Source organism: Ranitomeya variabilis, chromosome 4, assembly GCF_051348905.1.
Source record: "Ranitomeya variabilis isolate aRanVar5 chromosome 4, aRanVar5.hap1, whole genome shotgun sequence".
Taxonomy (NCBI): Eukaryota; Metazoa; Chordata; class Amphibia; order Anura; family Dendrobatidae; genus Ranitomeya; species Ranitomeya variabilis.
In genome coordinates this window covers 107,904,352-107,925,854 of record NC_135235.1, presented here as the reverse complement: position 1 = coordinate 107,925,854, position 21,503 = coordinate 107,904,352, and the positions used below count along the sequence as shown (strand labels likewise).

General features: G+C 47.0%; 1 protein-coding gene across 1 annotated transcript in view; it reads right to left on the bottom strand.

Moving 5' to 3' along the window:
• ALOX5 (arachidonate 5-lipoxygenase) overlaps nucleotides 1–21,503 on the bottom strand; it is a 153,554-nt gene that overhangs the window by 84,127 nt on the left and 47,924 nt on the right. The window contains exon 3 of the mRNA XM_077259082.1: nucleotides 1,496–1,577. Within this exon, the coding sequence (XP_077115197.1) occupies nucleotides 1,496–1,577 (82 nt within the window). The remainder of the gene's footprint in view (nucleotides 1–1,495; nucleotides 1,578–21,503) is intronic.

Genomic DNA, 21,503 nt, shown 5'->3' with positions numbered 1-21,503 from the left:
CACAGAGCACAGCCCACAGAGAACTATATACAGCCCACAGCAGTATACAGCACAGAGCACAGCCCACAGAGAACTATATACAGCCCACATCTCTTCTCTTCCTCCCCTCACCTCCTCCGAGAATGGCCCCACAGTCCAGAAAAAAAAAAAACTCTCCTCACCTCTCCTCGTGCCCAGCGTTGCTTCCTGGTTCCTGCTCCTGTCTCAGCAGCGTGCAGTCTGCCCGGGACACAGCAGGTGCGCGATGATATGACGTCATCGCGCACCCGCAGTGTCAGAGGCAGAGCGGGGAGTGATGGGAGAGGAGCATCTGTAGACGCTCTCTCCTCCATCATTGCATTCAACTGTACCGGCGTCTATACGCCGGTATAGTTGAATGCGACGGCGGGGGCGGCGGATTGAGCGGCCCACCACTGGCACCGGCCCTTCTGGCATTTGCCAGAAGTGCCCTATGGCCAGTCCGGCCCTGGTACCAGGTGACGAGGTCACAGATGTATGGAGGAGACAGGTTGTGGATGGCTTTGTATGTCATAGGGTTTTCAACTGGAGTCTTTGGGTAATGGGGATTGACAGAGGGGAGAGGCCGGGGAATAGTGGGGGACAGGTGGATTAGTCAGGCAGCAGAGTTTACAATAGATTGGAGGGGTGCGAGAGTGTTAGAGGGGATGCCACAGAGTAGGAGGTTGCAGTACTACTATGTTATATTACCTGGATTGATGGACTTGACTCTGGATTACCATACACCCTCATTTGCCTGTTTCATTTTGTCCTTGATTACATCATTCTGGGTTTAGGATAGTCTTTCTACTGATCTTGTCTGTGCCTGATGACTTTGTCCTCGGTACCCTCTCTGGTTTTACCAGCCTATCAACTATCCTGACCCTGCTGCCAACTCACTCCACTCCACTCACTCCCCATGTCAGCAGCTCCTCCATGGACGCAACCCGGGGCCTTTGCAGAGGGGACAAGATCACTGTACATTGGTAAAAGGATGAACAATTAAAGCATTTCATGGGACTGCTAAGAAGTGGGGATAGTGCAAGAACTGTCCGTAGACGCCCTCTTAAGCTTAAGAGTTGCAAAAATCTACAAACAGTACCCATAACAGTATCCACTTTATATGCCAACATGATTTGTCTATTTCTCAAAATCTGGAACATTGTAATGAAAATGACCACCATCAAAAGTATGTATACCCTCAAACCAGTGTTTGGTTACTCTGTCACACAGGAACCCAAGAGGTAAGGGGAACGACTTCCACCTCCAAAGCGGCAAGCAACATTATTTTACAAACACATAAATGATTGCATTTTTATGAACTATTGGGTGGCAGAGGGGCAATATACAGTATGATTCATGTACAGATGTACAGGGGCCCTCTTCTGTCTGTGTCTGCCCCTGCTGTCACTGTTTCAGAGCATTGCCTTTTAGACAAGCCCTGTCCATAAGAAGCTTACTGGCGAAAGGAAGTAGTAAGAGGAAATGTCTTCTTTACCTGTACTGTTTTTGTCTATCTTCCAACTCTTTTCTTCTGTGTTGCTTGTGAATTTTTGTTACATCATGCATAACCAATTTTGCTGTTTAAAAGAAGAAAATACAAAGTTCTTGTTAAGTATACTTATGGTGCACACACTCAGGTGCTAGGAATAAAGATTTAGTTTGACCAAATGATACCCTGTAATCAACACACATAATGCTCAAGACAGGGTGCCTTACACTACTGCAAGCAGGACCCAACGAGAAGGCACTATAAAGTAGATGACTGATACCCTTTAAAGGGAATCTGTCAGTAGAATCTACCTTCCTAAGCCATCTATATGGTCATGTAGGTCATAGAAAGTTGAATAAAATGATACTTAAACACACGGGCTGATGACCGGATCATGCAGCTTTGCATGAAAATCCCTATTTATTATAATTGCCAGACCTGAAATAACAATCACTTTTCACCTATTGTGTCCCCCCATTTCCTTGTAGATTGTAAGCTTGCGAGCAGGGACCTCACTCCTAATGTCACTGTTTAAATTGTCTTAACTTGTATTGAATTTGTCTGTACATGTCTCCGCTTAATTGTAAAGTGCTGCGGAATATGTTGGCGCTATATAAATAAAAATTATTATTATTATTATTACCTTGGTATATGCGATTCAATCTCTTATTCCAGAGAAATCCACAATTTTCTTATATGCAAATGAGCTGTTAAGATCTATGGGCTGGACATACTGTAGATCTCCCTGAAAATCTGCCTTCAAAGCTTATTCTAAATGAAAGGTGGTGTTACAAGTGTAAGACATCTAAAGACTGACACTTTGCACTCATCACACATAACTCTGTTAGCTCTGCTGTAATGTTTTAGTTCTGATCTCAATGCAGGACTGTGTGTTACTTTTTGTAAAGTGAAAACTTGAGGCTATGACAAGAAAAATAAATATAAAATAGAGTATCCTAGTCTACCATCAGCTATACATCCAGTGGATGTTTTCCTTGAACTATCATCTTTTAACACCTTAACGACCGCCGATACGTCTTTTAACGGCGGCAGTTAAGGGTACTTAAACCAAAAAAAAAAAAAGTGAATAGCGCCCCCCAGAGTCGGATTTTCTCTGGGGTCTCGGTTGCCAAGGGTAGCCGAGACCCCAGAGAACATGATTCGGATTTTTTTTACCGACCCCCGAGTTGCGATCGCCGGTAATTAACCGTTTACCGGCGGTCGCAACAAAGAAAAACAAAACGCGATTTGCCATTTAATTTCTCTGTCTTCCGATGTGATCGCGCATCAGAGGACAGAGAAATGGGGTCCCTGATAGCCCCCCGATACTTACCTATCTCCCTCGGTGCTCCTCGTGGCTCCCGATGGGCGCCGCCATCTTTTTCCGGGAAAAAAATGGCGGGCGCATGCGCAGTGCGCCCGCCGCCTGGCACCCGGAAGATCTTTGGGGTCTCGGCTGCCGGGGTAGCCGAGACCCCAAAGAACATGATCGGGGTCGGTTTTTACCAACCCCTGTTTTGCGATCGCCGGAAATTAACTGTTTACCGGCGACCGCAAAAAAAAAAGCGATGTGTAATTCTCTGTCCTCTGATGTGATTGCACATCAGAGGACAGAGAAATAGGGGGATTCGGGGACCCTGTTATACTTACCGGTGTCCCTGGGTCCTCCTGTGTCCTCTCCTGGCCGCCGGCTTCTTGCTCCGGTAACAAAAAAATGTCGGGCGCATGCGCAGTGCGCCCGCCATGATCTGCTGGCCGGCAGAGGAAGATTAATCCTCTTCTTTTATTTTGGTCACTGTGAGATCCTATCACAGTGATCAAAATAAAAAAAATTGTAAATACCCCCCCCCCTTTATCACCCCCTTAGTAAGGAAAAAATAATAAAATAAAAAAAATGTATGTATTTCTATTTTCCAATTAGGGTTAGGGTTAGGGTTAGGGGTAGGGTTAGGGTTAGGGGTAGGGTAAGGGGTAGGGTTAGGGGTAGGGTTAGGATATGTGCACACGTAGAATGGTTCTCTGCGGATTTTTCTGCAGCAGATTTGATAAATCCGCAGGGCCAAAACGCTGCGTTTTTCCTGCGGATTTATCGCGGATGTACCGCGGTTTTTGTGTGGATTCCCCTGCTGTTTTACACTTGGGGTTTTCTATTATGGAGCAGGTGTAAAACCGCTGCGGAATCCACAGAAAGAATTCACATGCTGCGGAATGTAAACCGCTGCGTTTCCGCGTGTTTTTTTCCGCAGCATGGGCACAGCGTTTTATGTTTCCCATAGGTTTACATTGTACTGTAAACTCATGGGAAACTGCTGCGGACCCGCAGCTGCGGAAACACTGCGGATCCGCAGCAAAATCCGCAACGTGTGCACATAGCCTTAGGGTTAGGGCTAGGGTTAGGGCTTGGGTTAGGGTTAGAGCTAGGGTTAGGGCTAGGGTTAGGGCTAAAGTTAGGGTTAGGGTTGGGGATAGGTTTAGGGCTAAAGTTAGGGTTAGGGCTAGGGTTGGGGCTAAAGTTAGGGTTAGAGTTGGGATTAGGGTTGGCATTAGGGTTGCATTTGGGATTAGGGTTAGGTTTGGGATTAGGGTTATGGTTAGCTTTGGGATTAGGGTTAGGGGTGTTTTGGGGGTTAGGGTTGTGATTAGGATTATGGATCGGGTTGGGATTAGGGTTAGGGGTGTGTTGGGGTTAGGGTTGGAGTTAGAATTGGGGGGTTTCTACTGTTTAGGTACATCAGGGGGTCTCTAAACGCCACAGCCAATTTTGCGCTTAAAAAGTCAAATGGTGCTCCCTCCCTTCTGAGCTCTGCCGTGCGCCCAAACAGTGGTTTACCACCACATATGGGGCATCAGTGTACTCGGGATAAATTGGACAACAACTTTTCGGGTCCAATTTCTCCTGTTACCCTTGTGGAAATAAAAACTTGGGGGCTAAAAAAAATTTTTTGTGGAAAAAAAAATATTTATTTTCACGACTCTGCATTATAAACTTCTGTGAAGCACTTGGGCATTCAAAGTTCTCACCACACATCTAGATAAGTTCCTTGGGGGGTGTAGTTTCCAAAATGGGATCTCTTGTGGTGAGTTTCTACTGTTTAGGTACCTCAGGGGCTCTGCAAACGCAACATAACGCCCACAGACCATTCTATCAAAGTCTGCATTCCAAAACGGCACTTCTTCCCTTCCGAGCTTAGCCATGCGCCCAAACAGTGGTCCCCCCCACACATGGGGTATCAGTGTACTCAGGACAAATTGGACAACAACTTTTGGGGTCCAATTTCTCTTGTTACCCTTGTAAAAATAAAAATTTGGGGGCTAAAAAAATCTTTTTTGTGGAAAAAAATTTTATTTTTATTTTCACGACTCTGCATTATAAACTTCTGTGAAGCACTTGGGCATTCAAAGTTCTCACAACACATCTAGATAAGTTCCTTGGGAGGTCTAGTTTCCAAAATGGGGTCACTTGTGGGGGCTTTCTACTGTTTAGGTACATCGGGGGCTCTGCAAACGCAACATAACGCCCGCAGACCATTCTATCAAAGTCTGCATTCCAAAACGGCGCTCCTTCCCTTCCGAGCTCTGCCATGCGCCCAAACAGTGGTTTACCCCCACATATGGGGTGTCATCCTACTCAGCATAAATTGTACAATAAATTTTGTGGTCCAATTTCTCCTGTTACCCTTGTAAAAGAAAAAATTTGGGGGTGAAAAGATCATTTTTGTAGAAAAAATGCGATTTTTTTAATTTTCACGGCTCTACATTATAAACTTTTCCAAGTAACTCATTTTGGCATTTCCTAGCCTGCCATTTGAAAAAATAAAGGCAGATATGTTTGATCATTCACAGATTCGGCAGCTCATCAAAGTCAGAACTCCAAAAGAATGTTTGTTAGGGGTCGAGTTCCCGCCTCTGCACAGGGGGAATCTCGGGCCATCTCCGCTGCGGCCTCCCATTCTTCTCCTGCCGCAGTGGAGCCTGCTCAGCGGAGACGTCGGTCCCAGCGTCTCGCTCATGCTGACTCTGTGCAAAGAGTTGCTGCTGCCTTTCCTGCTTCTGCCATTGAGGCCAGTGTTGGGCAGCGGCGAGCAGACGCTGCTGGGACTAAGTCCTGCTTTCCTCGTTCTGAGCATGCCCAGAGTAAGATCTCTCAGTGGAGATCGAGGGTCACATGTTCAGATACTGCTGTCAATTCTATTGGTCCTTCTAGGAAGGTCCTGTAGGTGCGCAGGCTCTGTAGCAGCCTCTCATTGGTCCTTCTAGGAAGGTCCTGTACGTGCTGCATCTATTTAAGGCTCGCATGGCCGCACGGCCATGCGCTAGTATCTTTTCAAGTTATGTGCTTTGCGCCAGTGTGGTCATGTGTTTGAATGTATTCAGGGACCCGGCTGAAATAAGCCCCTAGAATGCTGGCACCTCCGGCGAGGAGATTGTGTTTGAATGTATTCAGGGACCCGGCTAAAATAAGCCCCTAGAATGCTGGCACCTCCGGCGAGGACCCCCGGGCTGCGAACACATCTGTTTCAATAAAACATTTATATTTACTCGGTGTGTTCCACTAGCCCTAATAGTACACTAGCGCCAGGGTCTGGCTAGAAAATGGCGGACGATCAGCGTCTACAGCGGTACATCCAGCAGCTGGAGGGTAGGTTGGTGGCTCTAGAGTGTACAACCTCAGCTGTGGACGTCACCGCTGTCGCTGTTCAGGCTGCAAGTGTAGCTGCAGCCAGTCTGTCCACTGCCACCCCTGCTCCGACTATACCCCATCTCCCACTTCCAGACAAGTTTGCTGGTGATAGTAAACTGTGTCGGGGATTCGTGTGGTACAAAGTGTTCCTCTCTTCTTGGACGCTCTGAGGCAGGTCTTTTTGGGACCACGTGTTACCCACGATACCGCGCTCCAATTGTTGGCAATTACTCAGGGCTCGTCCATGGTCAGCCAGTTTGCCATCCAATACCGGACTCTTGCCTCTGAGCTAGAATGGCCAGATAAAGTTCTTATTCCGGTGTTCTGGAAAGGACTGACAGATCATGTAAAGGACGCCTTAGCCACCAGGGAGATTCCTGCCACTCTGGAGGAGCTCATTTCCATTTCTACCCGCATCGATCTCCGTTTTAACGAGTGGAGATTGGAGCGGACCCAGTGTAGGCAGAGGTTTCGGCTGGCTCCCACCTTTGCCAAACCTCTAGAGTCTCCTGTTCAGGCATCCGACTCCCATGAGGCCACAGAGGTTTCCCGAGCGGGACCTAGGTCTCAGTCCGCTCGAATACCTGTGGTGTGTAAAAATTGCCAACAACTGGGACATTATGCAAATCAATGTCCACGGCGGCCAGGGAAACGATCGCACCTAGTGACCATAGGAGGGGGTTTACTAGACTCAGCAGCATTTTCCTCCAAGTTGTCCTTTAAAGGGACAATCCTCTTAGGCTCATCCACTCATACAGTTGAGCTTTGTGTGGATTCAGGAGCAGAGGGGAATTTCATGTCCTCTGCTTTTGCTTCGCGCCACACAATACCTCTGGTAATGCTACCCAAACCAGTAACTGTTAGAGTGGTGAATGGGTCAACACTTCCATTACAGATCACACATCAGACTGTCCCTTTCACCTTAGCCATGTCCCCATCCCACCAGATTATTTCCCTTCTTGTCCTTACCGAGGGAATGGATGAGATTCTGTTGGGGATACCCTGGCTCCGTTTCCACTCCCCACATATTGAGTGGACCTCTGGGAGGATATTGTGTTGAGTGATGCTTGTAAGGGCAGATGTGTGAAAGCGTGCATTCAGGTTTCCACCACTGAGATACCTGCAGATCTCTCTTCTCTTTCCAAATGCTATTGGTCCTATGCTGACATCTTCTCCAAAAAGGCTGCGGAGACCCTTCCGCCTCACCGTCCCTATGACTGCCCTGTAGATCTCTTGCCTGGAGCAGAACCTCCTCGGGGACGTGTCTATCCCCTCTCTCTCCCGGAGATGGAGGCTATGTCCCAATACATCCAGGAGAATTTGGCAAGAGGGTTCATTAGGAAGTCAGTGTCACCCGTAGTGGCGGGGTTCTTCTTCGTGCAGAAGAAGAATGGAGAGTTACGTCCTTGCATAGATTACAGGAGTCTTAATGCCATCACCATTAAAAATAAGTACCCGCTGCACCTGATTTCTGAGCTTTTTGATAGGTTTCGGGAGCAAGGGTATTTACCAAATTAAATCTGCGGGGTGCTTATAACCTGATTCGCATCCGTGAGGGGGATAAATGGAAGACGGCGTTTAACACCAGAGATGGGCACTATGAGTATCTGGTGATGCCCTTGGGGCTCTGTAATGCCCCAGCCGTCTTCCAAGACTTTGTCAACGACATCTTCCGGGATATGCTCTCCACCTCGGTCGTAGTCTATCTGGATGATATTCTCATCTTCTTTCCAGATATTGACTCCCACCGGAGAGATGTTGGCAGAGTCTTCGACCTCTTACGGGCAAATTCTCTTTATGCAAAGTTGGAGAAGTGTATGTTTGAGCAGGAGTCTTTACCTTTCCTGGGCTATATCATCTCAGCCCAGGGATTGGCTATGGATCCTGCCAAACTACAGGCTGTGATGGACTGGCAAGAACCCCATTCTCTTAAAGCGGTGCAGCGCTTTATGGGGTTCATAAATTACTATCGCCAGTTCATTCCCCACTTCTCAACTTTGGTAGCTCCCTTGGTAGCCCTCACCAAGAAGGGAGCAAATCCCAAATTGTGGTCTGCAGAGGTCTCCAGGGCCTTTTCTGCTATTAAGTCTCATTTTGCTTGCGCTCCCATCCTACATCGTCCCGATGTGGATAAGCCGTTCATAATGGAGGTGGATGCCTCTTCTGTTGGTGCAGGAGCAGTCCTCTTTCAAAAGGATGCTCAAGGTCGGAAGCATCCGTGCTTCGTCTTTTCCAAGATCTTCACACCTGCGGAGAGGAATTATTCCATCGGGAACAGGGAGTTGCTGGCGATGAAGTTGGCTTTCTCTGAGTGGAGACATCTCTTGGAGGGGGCTCGTTTTCCCTTTCAAGTCTTCACGGACCACAAAAACTTGTTATATTTACAAACAGCCCAGCGGCTAAATTCTCCCCAGGCCAGATGGTCCTTGTTCTTCTCCCGGTTCCACTTTACCCTCCATTATCTCGCTGAGTAGAAGAACATTCGTGCTGACGCCCTCTCTCGCTCTGTTGTGTCATCTGAGGAGGAGGAAGGAGAGCCTCGGCTTATTGTCCCTTCGGAGAGCCTGAGAACCGTAGCTCCGGTTTCGCTAGAGTCTGTGCCTCCAGGCAAGACTTTTGTGCCCATTAATTTGCGACTGGAGGTTCTCTCTTGGGCTCATTCGTCCAAGGTGGGTGGACACTTTGGGACAAAGAGGACATCTGAACTGCTGGCGAGGATGTACTGGTGGCCACATATGGTTCGAGATGTCAGAGATTATATTCAAGTGTGTGTCTCCTGCGCCAAAAATAAGTCTCCTCGACAACGGCCAGCTGGGTTACTCTATCCCTTTGCTGGTGGCAGACAGGCCTTGGGAGATGGTCGGGATGGACTTTGTAGTGGGTTTGCCCAAGTCTCGCGGCTGTACCATCATTTGGGTTATCACTGATCATTTCTCGAAAATGGTGCATTTGGTGCCGCTACCACGGTTACCTTCTGCACGGGCCTTGGCAGCATTGTTCATAAAACACGTCTTCCGCCTACACGGTATGCCGGACAAAATTGTCAGTGATCGGGGTCCCCAGTTTGCGTCTCGGTTCTGGAGGGAGCTTTGTCGTCTTCTCAGCATTGAGTTAAATCTCTCCTCCGCATATCATCCCGAGACGAATGGGTTGGTAGAGAGAGCCAACCAGACCTTGGTCACATATTTGCGACATTTTGTCTCAGTCAGGCAGGATGACTGGGCATCCTTGCTATCGTGGGCAGAGTTTGTGCTGAACAATGCCGTAGCCTACTCCACTGGACAAACCCCATTCCTCCTCAATTATGGTCAGCATCCGCGGGTACCTGTGCCTATGGCCGTGTCTTCTGCCGACTCCAGGGTGGCAGACTGGGCTGTGGAGGCACGGGATATTTGGGACCGCACTCAGGATGCCATTCGGGCTTCCAAGGAGAGAATGAGGTCCTCCGCCGATGCACATCGGCGCCCCACTCCGACCTTTGCTCCTGGCGACTTGGTGTGGCTCTCCTCCCGTAACATCAGGCTGCGAGTTGAGTTCACTAAGTTTGCACCTCGCTACTTGGGTCCTTTCAAGGTCCTCAAGCAGGTTAACCCTGTGGTCTATCGTTTAGCCCTTCCGCCACGCCTGGGTATCACCGACACCTTTCATGTGTCCCTCTTGTAGCCCGTATACATGTCCCGGTTTTCCGAGTCATCTGCCGGGAGATCGGGTTCGTCTACGGACGATTATGAGGTGAACGCTATTTTGGGGTACAAGGTGGTACGTGGCAAAAAATTTTATTTGGTGGACTGGAAGGGTTATGGTCCTGAGAACAGGTCCTGGGAGCCTGCTGAGCACATTCGGGCTCCGCAGCTCAATGCTGCATTCGAGCGTAGCGAGGTCCAAGGGGGGGGGCCCTAGGAGGGGGGTAATGTTAGGGGTCAAGTTCCCCCCTCTGCACAGGGGGAATCTCGGGCCATCTCCGCTGCGGCCTCCCATTCTTCTCCTGCCGCAGTGGAGCCTGCTCAGCGGAGACGTCGGTCCCAGCGTCTCGCTCATGCTGACTCTGTGCAAAGAGTTGCTGCTGCCTTTCCTGCTTCTGCCATTGAGGCCGGTGTTGGGCAGCGGCGAGCAGACACTGCTGGGACTAAGTCCTGCTTTCCTCGTTCTGAGCATGCCCAGTGGAGATCGAGGGTCACATGTTCAGATACTGCTGTCAATTCTATTGGTCCTTCTAGGAAGGTCCTGTAGGTGCGCAGGCTCTGCAGCAGCCTCTCATTGGTCCTTCTAGGAAGGTCCTGTACGTGCTGCATCTATTTAAGGCTCGCATGGCCGCACGGCCATGCGCTAGTGTCTTTTCAAGTTATGTGCTTTGCTCCAGTGTGGTCATGTGTTTGAATGTATTCAGGTACCCGGCTGAAATAAGCCCCTAGAATGCTGGCACCTCCGGCGAGGAGTTTTGTATGCATGCATGACCACTGACTGCTCTAATTTGGGTAGTTAGCCTGTGCCTCTGTGAAAGTTAACTGGGCACAGAGCTTTGCTTTCTCGGCTGCTCTGTGAAGCTAATAGAGCTGGTTCATACCGCCATATAGTGCCACCATTTCCTAGCAGCAGGTTCTCCTGCACGGTGGACCCCGGGCTGCGAACGCATCTGTTTCAATAAAACATTTATATTTACTCGGTGCGTTCCGCTAGCCCCAACAATGTTTGGTTATCATTCAAATACCTTATCAAGGACTTTCTTGAGAACACATGAGCAAACATTACATCGGAATTGTCCAGAAAATCTTGAAGAGCTACAAAATGCTTGGTTGCAACATGAGCATCAATATGCTTTTTCTACATAGCCGTCTTGCTAAATTCTCTGATAACCTTGGTGTAGTCAGTGATGAACAAGGTGAAAGATTCCATCAATATTTAAAGGTCATGGAAGGACATAATTAGGGTAGATGGGATATACATATGATGACTTACTATTGTTGGAGCATCAGGTGAGATTGTCCAGAGATTGAACACTCCAGGAAAAGCTATAAGCGTACATTTTTACCTTATCTGCTACCTAACTTTACTACTTGCACACAATTTGACTTACAGTATCAATATACTGTATCCTTTGTATGAACATAATAGCTTTAAAAAAATTACATTCAGATTATTTATTGCATTTTTATTTTCCATTGGAGACAAAAGGAGGCTATACTGTAGTTTAATAAGTTGTTGTGACGCCACTTTTGGATTCAGAAGCCAAATGTTAGTCAAAAATAGGTGTCAGATCTAACTCAACGGAAATTGTGCTCACCATTGTTTAACCTTACTTTCATGTTATGGTTAAAAAATATTCTATGAAAATTGGTCTTATCAAAATTTGGGAAATTGTTCAGGCATATATATCCCACTAAATACAAGAACAATTTCGATAAAGTTGACATATTTATATACACATTTTTGAAGAAGGAATGGCTTTTGACAAGTCAGCCAAAAATGTTTCCTGCTTTTCAAAAAGGAAAAAAAATTAAAAAAAGAGCATGAACCGCACATCCAAAAATCATACGTTGATCTAAAGCCACTAGGCAAAAATTTATATAACTGAACATGAGGTTTTCAGTTTAACATTCTGACATTCAAATTTAGGCTGTATGTAGGGGTTATGTGTTATTTTGCCCAAGCATATGCAGCCATAATGATCTTTGCATTGACACATACTACAATTCGCAGTTTTAGATTTTTTTAGCTATACTGTGTGACAAAATGAATGAAGGAGCAACTCCTTCATTATATGGCTTATATTTCCCATGCTTTTAAGCTGTAAAACAGCTCAGCAGTGCTTCAGCTTACAAGAATGAAAAGGAGTGGATGTGAAGAGTGGATGCAACGTTCTGCCCCGTTGGTATTAGAGATGGGGAGATGTCCATTGAGGAAGTGATTAAGTGCCGGATTTTGTTGGAACCAGACTTAGCACCCAATTATGGATGTGTCACTATCTGTCCTGGTTGTGGTGGTTCCCAATGAGCCGTGAAAAACATTCCATAAATGTTGCTCCATGTGTTGATGATGCAGTGCAATCATCAACAGATGAATGGTCCAGATGAATTACATCCTATCCTAAGTCATGTAACAAGGCTCGTTAAGGGGTCAACATTGACTGTTAGGATTGCTACTTCCAATTAGTGGCACTAGAGTTCTAGTCCTCGTCCTCTCTGAAGAGACAATTTGCATATTTCCCAGAGGAACATTGCGGCTTTAAATCTCCTCATCTCGACATGCTTAACATGTCTCTCTCCGCAAGGAGAAACAATACTTCTTGGATCCTAGGGTACTGAAAGCGTTAGCAGGGGAAATTGCACAACTACTAGCCAGAATCTAGCCAGAATCTTGCACAACTACTAGCCAGAATCTTGGAGAACAGGAGAAGTCCTGGAAGACTGGAGAAACGCTTTATCTTCAAAAAAGGAAATTATGTGTAGCCAGGATATTACATGCCAGTGAGCCTTACTCCAATACCTGAAAAGATCTTTGAACAAATTATTAAACAGCATATATGTAAGTACTTAGATAAGAATACAGTAATTAACCAGAGCCAGCACGGGTTAGTAGCAAACAAGTCATGCCAGACTAATTTAATTTCCTTGTATGATGGAATCACTGACTGGATGGATTGAGGATAATGTGGTAGCTATAAAATATCTTGGCTTCAGCAAAGCATTTGATAAAGTATCTCTTACTATCCTTCTTGCAAAAATGATCAAGTATGGGATTGACAAGGCTACGGTTAGGTGGATTCATAACTGGCTCAGCGATTGTACTGAAAGAGTGGTAATAAATGGTTGCACATCCAATTAGAAGAGTGTTTCAAGTTGGGTATGACATGGCTCTGTCCTGGCCCAATCGTACACAATTTTTATAAATGATCTATATAACAGAACTGAAGGTAAACTAATTAAATTTGCAGATGATGCAAAGCTAGGAAGAATAGCTTAAGGTACCGTCACACTAAGCAACGTCGCAGCGATATAGCCAGCGATCCGTGACGTTGCAGCGTCCTAGGTAGCGATATTGCTGTGTTTGACACGCAGCAGCGATCTGGATCCCGCTGTGATGTCGCTGCTGGAAGGTCTGAACTTTATTTGGTCGCTAGGTCGCCGTGTATCGTTGTGTTTGACAGCAAAAGCAATGATACCAGCGATATTTTACACTGGTAACCAGGGTAAACATCGGGTTACTAAGCGCAGGGCCGCGCTTAGTAACCCGATGTTTACCCTGGTTACCAGCGTAAAATGTAAAAAAAACAAACAGTACATACTTACATGCGTCCCCCGGCGTCCGCTTCCCACACTGACTGAGCGCCGTAAAGTGAAAGTGAAAGCACACGTCACCGCTGTGCCCTGCTACTGCCGGCGCTCAGTCATTGCAGGAAGCGGACGCCGGGGGACGCATGTAAGTATGTACTGTTTGTTTTTTTTACATTTTACGCTGGTAACCAGGGTAAACATCGGGTTACTAAGCGCGGCCCTGCGCTTAGCAACCCGATGTTTACCCTGGTTACCCGGGGACCTCGGCATCGTTGGTCGCTGGAGAGCGGTCTGTGTGACAGCTCTCCAGCGACCAAACAGCGACGCTGCAGCGATCGGCATCGCTGTCGCTATCGCTGCAGCGTCGCTTAGTGTGACGGTACCCTTACACTAGAGAAGACAGAGAAAGGATTCAGAAGGATCTAGATAAGCTTGAACAATGGGCAGCGAATAATAGATGGTATTTAGCAGGGGGAAATGCAAGATTTTACTTCTGGGTAAGAAAAAACAAAAGTTACATCTACAGAATGGGATAAATAAAACTGAGCAATAGCACGTGTGAAAAAGACCTGGGTATACTAATAGATCACAGACTGCACGTACTTCAACAGTGTGATGCAGCAGCAAAAAAAGCAAACACAGTCCTAGGATATATTAAGAGAAGCAAAGAGTCTAGATCACGTGAAGTAATTATCCCCCTTTACTCCTCCTTGGTCAGGCCTCATCTGGAATACTGTGTCCAGTTCTGGGCACCACATTTTAAAAAATGCATTGAAAAACTGGAGCAAGTTCAGAGAAGAGCGACCAGGATGGTGAGCGGACTGCAAAGTATTTCCTGCGAGGAATGGTTAAATAAACTCAAAATGTTTAGCTTATAAAAAGAAGGCTAAGAGGAGACTTAATAGATGTCTACAAATATCTGAAGGGATGTCACAGTGTGGAAGAATCATCCTTATTCTAATTTGCACTTGGAAACACAAGAAGCAATGGAATGAAACTGAAAAGCTGAAGGGGAAAAAAAAAAAAATCTTTAAATCTTCAGCTTAGCGAGTGTGAGCGAGCTGAGTGTGAGCGAGCTGAGTGTGACCTGAGCGTAAGTGTGAACGGCGGTAAGTGTGTGACTTGTGATTCAGTGACTTTGGAATCAGGGAGTTTCCAAGGGAGGAATTGCTGTCTGTATTTTATTAATACTTTGCATTTATTTTTATTTAACGCTTTTGTCTGGTGCAATCCCCATTAGGAAATGTGCTCCACTATTGTTAATGCCATCCAGTGCACATCTTGCCACATGTATGCAGTCCTTGATCAGCCGGTCGAGGGTGCATACTGCTGTGCGAGATGTGAGCACGTTGTGCATTTGGAAACCCAGATTCTGGATCTAAATGTGCAGCTGGCAACACTGAGATCCATTGACAATATGGAGAGGAGTCTTCTGCTCACTGAGCAGATGCTCAATGGGATAGATGAGGGGGGAAGGTAGGATGGAGCAGGACAGTGAAGTAGCTAGCTGGGTGACAGTCAGAAAGCAGGGTAGAGGGAAGAGTGCCAGGGAGGCTAGTCCTGATCTGGCACACCCCAATAAGTTTGCTAAGTTGGTGGATGAGGGGGGTGCCAGTACAGGGGTAGCACTGCTGCAGCCAGGCATGCCCTCTGAAAGCCGGAGGAGTGACTGCTACAGTAAGGAGGGAAATAGGAGAGCAGTACAGGCCAGACAGGTGCTGGTAGTGGGGGACTCAATTATTAGGGGAACAGATAGGGCAATCTGTCACAAAGACAGGGATCGTCGGACGGTGTGCTGCCTACCTGGCGCTCGAGTCTGACAAATCGCTGAACGGGTGGACAGATTACTGGGAGGGGCTGGTGAGGACCCAGCGGTCATGGTGCACATTGGCACAAATGACAAAGTTAGAGGTAGGTGGAAGGTCCTTAAAGATGATTTCAGGGAATTAGGCTGCAAGCTGAAAGCAAGGACCTCCAACGTGGTATTTTCCGAAATACTGCCTGTACCACGTGCCACGCCAGAGAGGCAACGGGAGATTAGGGAGGTTAATAAATGGCTCAAGAATTGGTGTAGGAAGGAGGGGTTTGGGTTCCTGCAGAACTGGGCCAACTTCTCAGTGGGCTACAGGCTCTACGCTAGGGATGGGCTGCACCTCAATGGGGAAGTAGCAGCTGTGCTGGGGGAGAAAATGGCTAGAAGGTTGGAGGAGTGTTTAAACTAGGGATTGGGGGGAGGGTATTCAATTTATAGGAGGTGAAGATAGGGCAGATAGAGACCTGGGCACAAATAAGGAAGTTGGGGGTGGCGGTGGCATGGGGGGTGGGGTTAGAACAGTTAATAATTTAAGAAAGAATAGAGGTACAGAGAGGAACATCAAGTGCATGTATACTAATGCCAGAAGCCTCGACAACAAAATGGATGAATTAGAATTAATGTTGTTGGAGCATAATTATGACATGATGGGGATATCTGAAACATGGCTGGATGAGAGCCATGACTGGGCTGTTTACTTGCAGGGCTATAGCCTTTTCAGAAATGACCATACAGATAAGCGAGGGGGTGGGGTGTGTCTGTATGTAAAATCGTCCTTAAAGCCCATCCGGCGTGATAATATAGGTGAATCTAATGAAAATGTAGAGTCCCTGTGGGTGGAGATAAGGGGAGGGGGAAAAAATAATAAATTACTGATAGGGGTTTGTTATAAATCTCCACAAATAATGGAAGCAATGGAGAATATCCTTGTAAAGCAAATAGATGAAGCTGCGACTCAAGGAGAAGTCATTATTATGGGAGACTTCAACTACCCTGAAATAGATTGGGGAACAGAACCCTGCAGTTCCAGCAAAGGTAATCGGTTTTTGACAACTATGAGAGACAATTACCTTTCACAACTGGTTCAGGACCCAACAAGAAGGGGGGCAAAGCTAGACCTAATACTAACCAACAGGCCAGACCACATATCAAATATAAGGGTTGGGGGTCACTTGGGGAATAGTGATCACAAAATAATAAGTTTTCATGTATCCTTTAATAAGATGTGTAGTAGAGGGGTGACAAGAACACTAAACTTCAGGAGGGCAAATTTCCAACAGATGAGAGATGATCTTGGTGCAATTAACTGGGACGATATCCTGAGACATAAAAATACAGAAAGAAAATGGGAGACGTTTATTAGCATCCTGGATAGGACCTGTGTACAGTATATACCGTATGGGAATAAACATACTAGAAATAGGAGGAAACCAATATGGCTAAATAGAGCTGTAAGGGGTGCAATAAGTGACAAAAAGAAAGCATTTAGAGAATTAAAGGAAGTAGGTAGTGATGAGGCACTAAATAAATACAGAAAATTAAATAAATTCTGTAAAAAGCAAATCAAGGCAGCAAAATTTGAGACAGAGAAACTCATTGCCAGAGAGAGTAAAAATAATCCCAAAATATTCTTTAACTACATAAATAGTAAGAAACTAAAAAATAGTCTGGGGGAAATGGTGGATGAGGATGAGGAAAAAGCCAATATGCTAAATGACTTTTTTTCATCAGTATTTACACAAGAAAATCCCATGGCAGATAATATGATCAGTGATAACAAAAATTCCCCATTAAGTGTCACCTGCTTAACCCAGCAGTAAGTACGGCGGCATCTAAAAATCACTAAAATTGACAAATCTCCGGGCCCGGATGGGATACACCCCCGAGTACTGCAGGAATTAAGTACAGTCATTGATAGACCATTATTTTTAATCTTTAAAGAGTCCATAATAACAGGGTCTGTACCACAGGACTGGCGTATAGCAAATGTGGTGCCAATATTCAAAAAGGGGAACAAAAACTGAACTCGGTAATTATAGGCCAGTAAGCTTAACCTCTACTGTGGGTAAAATCCTGGAGGGCTTTCTAAGGGATGCTATACTGGAGTATCTGAAGAGGAATAACCTCATGACCCAGTATCAACATGGGTTTACTGGAGAGTGACATACCACCTGGCTTGTCAAGGTAAGGAGGCTTATTCGCCATGCAATGCTCCTCTGGGAAATTAAATATGCAAATTGCCTCTAATGAAAAAAAAGAGGACTTAAACTCTATAGCGCCACCTGTTGGAAGTAGTGATCCATGTATGGCAGAATCTAGGATTATTGGTTCTGCTGTACTATTTATTACCTTTTGATATTTCAATATACATATATGTAATATTATTGCTGGATGTATTTTCTATTTATAATAAAGAGTGTTGTTTCTATTTTTGATCAAGTTTACTTCACTATCTGTGTTGGTTGTAGTGTTGAGTTGTGGAGAGGATCGTTCTACCTATATTTAGAGGAGTGGTTTTGGTGGTTTGTCCTGAGATCATTGTAGGGAGATTGAAATTGTACTACAGTCCTTGCATTTTTTCAGATATCTTCCAGCCACTTTCTGCCACTTACATTGTGTTGTGTTACACACTGGGCCTGAGTTGTGGTGCTGTCTCCCCCCAAAAAAAGGGTGTATCAAATTGTCACAAAGTGGATATACGTCAGTTCTGTTAGTTTGTCGTATATCAGCCAGCCACATTTTGCCACTTACATTGTGTTGTGTTACACACTGGGCCTGAGTTGTGGTGCTGTCTCCCCCCCAAAAAAGGGAGATTCAAATTGTCACAAAGTGGATATACGTCAGTTCTGTTAGTTTGTCGTATATCAGCCAGCCACGTTCTGCCGTTTACATTGTGTTGTGTTATACACTGGGCCTGAGTTGCGGTGCAGTCTCCCCAAAATAAAAAGGGAGATTTAAATTCTCAACAAGTTTAGATACACCTTCTACCTTGTTTTACAGTACCATATAACGGTTGTTATTTTGGTAACATTTTCTCAAAAATGAGGAAGTCTGATGGAAGAGGCCGTGGGCGGTCGTTGCCAGCTGGTACTGATGGTGGTGGTGGTGGTGGTGGAGCATCTGGTGGTAGTGGGAAAAGCATAATAGCACCTAAGGCTGGAGGTGTTGAGCCAGCGTCATCGTCTGGCTACACAAGGCCTCGAAGGCTCCCTTATCTTGGAGTAAGAAAACCGCTTTTAAAGCTGGAGCAGCAGGAAAAAGTTTTGGCTTTCCTTGCTGACTCAGCCTCTTGCTCTTTCGCCTCCTCTTCAGAAAGTTCAAAATATAAAAGCAGCGAGTCGTCAGTGGATGCTCCCGGTCAGGAACAAGATGTTTCCTTGTGTCCTTCACCCAAACCAAAAGTGAAGGATGCGTCAGGCGACACTACAGGTTACTCCATGGAGCTCTTTACACATACCGTGCCTGGGTTAGAAAGGGAAATTGTTAACTGCCCATTACAAGATGAATCGGACATGGAGTGCACTGATGCACAGCCACAGCTAGATTATTATGCTGTTCCATTGACTCAGATCACTAAATTGCCCTCGCAGTGTACTGAGCCTGAATCTGACCCTGATGAGACTATGGTGCCCCGTCCTGAACGCTATAGCACCTTACACGGTGACACAGAGGAAGGTGCACATGACATTGAAGAGGAGGTGATAGATGACCCAGTTGTTGACCCAGATTGGCAGCCATTGGGGGAAGAGGGTGCCACTGCCAGTGGAGCGCCCCCACTGCCGCAGGGCCGAGGGGTACCCGGTACCGGGCCTCTGAGTCTCTGTCCTGGGGTTGTCACGGTGGCCAGACCCGGTCCGTGACCCTGCTTAGGGGCGTCCAATGAAAGGTGTGGGTGGTGATGATGTTATGGTGCGGTGCAAGTAGCAGTAAATAACGAGGACACCAGGTTGCAGTCTCTTTACCTCTTTACTGAAGGCTTCAGGATCCCCAGTCCGGAATACGGTTAACCGGGCTGTGCAAGTCCGGCCGGTCCGATGGCGCCTCCAGAGTTCCCTTTGCAGGTGGAATTCTGTGCCTACCTTCTAGCGCTTGTGTGTTGTGGTCCTCCCCTGCTGTGCTTACGGGATAGTCCCCACAACTGTTGTGTCTGTTTCTGAATTTCCCTCACAACTCGATTATGATGTTCTTCTTCGTCCCCCAGATGATATGGCTAGGACGCACCCGTATGACGGGTAGGCTCGGAGCTCTTCCTGGACCCTAGTGTCGCCCCTCTCCTGTTGTTGCCCCCTATGTCTTCTTAGGTGATTTGGGTGAGACAGCCCGCCTATAACTGACTGTCCTGCCGTAGGTTTGAAGTTAGGCCTGGAGCTCTATACTTCCTCGGCGTTCCGGCCACCGGCTGCGCGCCTCAGTAGGATGTTGCCTCGTCTTACAGCACGACTCCTACTGGTGTTTCTCCTTGTTGCGTTGATCTCGTTTCTCACTCAGCACAATAAACCTCGCTTCTTGTCCTTTCTTAGGGTACCGCCGCGATCAGGTGCAGGCGCGGTCCCGTAACGTTCTCTCTGTTCGCTAGGCCTCTGTCAGGATCCCACCCCTGACAGGGACCCCCCTGAATCTTCCCCTGCAACACCCTCTGCCACAGGATGTTGCCTGGTTCCAACCCAGTCAGCTTCTAACTAACTTCCTCTCTAACCCCCAGTTTTACCAGACTGTGAGGAGTGGCCTAATACATAGCACCCTTAGCTCCCCCTGGAGGCAAGACTGTGAAGTGTATTGGTGTCTGTGATACCTGGTCAGGTGAACTCCTTCAGTGCCATCAGACGTACCATAGCCCCCCCTTAGCGGCGGAGCATCAGTACTGCAACGACCAGGACTCTGGGGCGCTGCACCAGTAGCTCAGAAGCGGAGGAGGATGATCCGCAGCAGCCATCTACATTGCAACAGCTGTCATCTGGCAGGCCCGTATCAGGCCAAAAACGTGTGTCAAAAACAAAAACAGTTTTTAGGACAGCGTGGCCATCCGGTGAAAGTAGCACAGCATGCAATGCCTGAAAAGGTATTCGATAGTAGGAAGAGTGCAGTGTGGCAATTTTTTAACCAAGATCCGAATGATCAGTCAAAAGTTATCTGTAAGAAATGCTCAAAGACCTTTAGCAGAGGGAAGAATCTTCAAAATTTTAATACAACGTGCATGCGTAGACATTTAACAAGCATGCACTTGCAAGCCTGGACTACCTACCAAACGTCCCGTACCGTTGGTGCACCTGCTCAGAATGAAGATAGTTAGCAATGCTACATTGCTTCCCTCACTGTAAGCCGACCGGTTAGGACACCACCAGCAGCAAATGTGGAGGTATCGTCGCAAGGCCAAAGCAGTCAGGGAATCACAAGGTTTTTGGTAGGAAACACTGTATGTAGGCTATCATCAAGAATACCATAACCAACCCTCTCTCAATCCGCCATGTCCACCACCACCACCACCGCTAGTTCCACCATATGCAGCTCTCCAGTCCAGCTCACCCTACAAGAGACTCTCAATAGGAAAAGAAAGTACTCATCCTCTCATCCGCGTACACAGGGTTTGAACGCCCACATTGCTAGACTAATCTCGTTAGAGATGATGCCCTACCGGTTGGTTGAAAGCAAAGCTTTCAAAGACCTGATGGCCTATGCAGAACCACGCTATGAGCTACCCAGTCGGCACTTCTTTGCGAGAAAAGCCATCCCAGCCCTCCACCAGCATGTCAAAGACTGCATTGTCCATGCACTGAGGCAATCAGTCAGTAGAAAGGTGCACCTCACAACAGATGCATGGACCAGTAGGCATGGCCAGGGAGGTTACGTGTCCATCACAGCGCACTGGGTTAATGTGGTGGATGCAGGGTCCACAGAGGACAGCCATAGTGGGACAGTTCTGCCTTGCCCACGGTCTAGGAAACAGTTGGCTGTAGGCGTTCGCCACCCCTCCTCCTCCTCCTCCAGAAGCGAAAGGTCATCCACAGAGCGAAGTTGCACTACCACTCCATCCGCAGCTGCCAGTGTTGCACACGTGGAGTCCCATTATCGAACAGCTAGTGGTAAGCGTCAGCAGGCTGTGTTACAAATGAAGTGCTTGGGCGATAACAGACACACCGTGGAAGTACTGGCTGACTACTTGCAGCAAGAAACTCAGTCATGGCTGGGCAGTGTACATCTTGAGGCAGGCAAGGTAGTCAGTGATAACGGAAGGAATTTTATGGCTGCCAT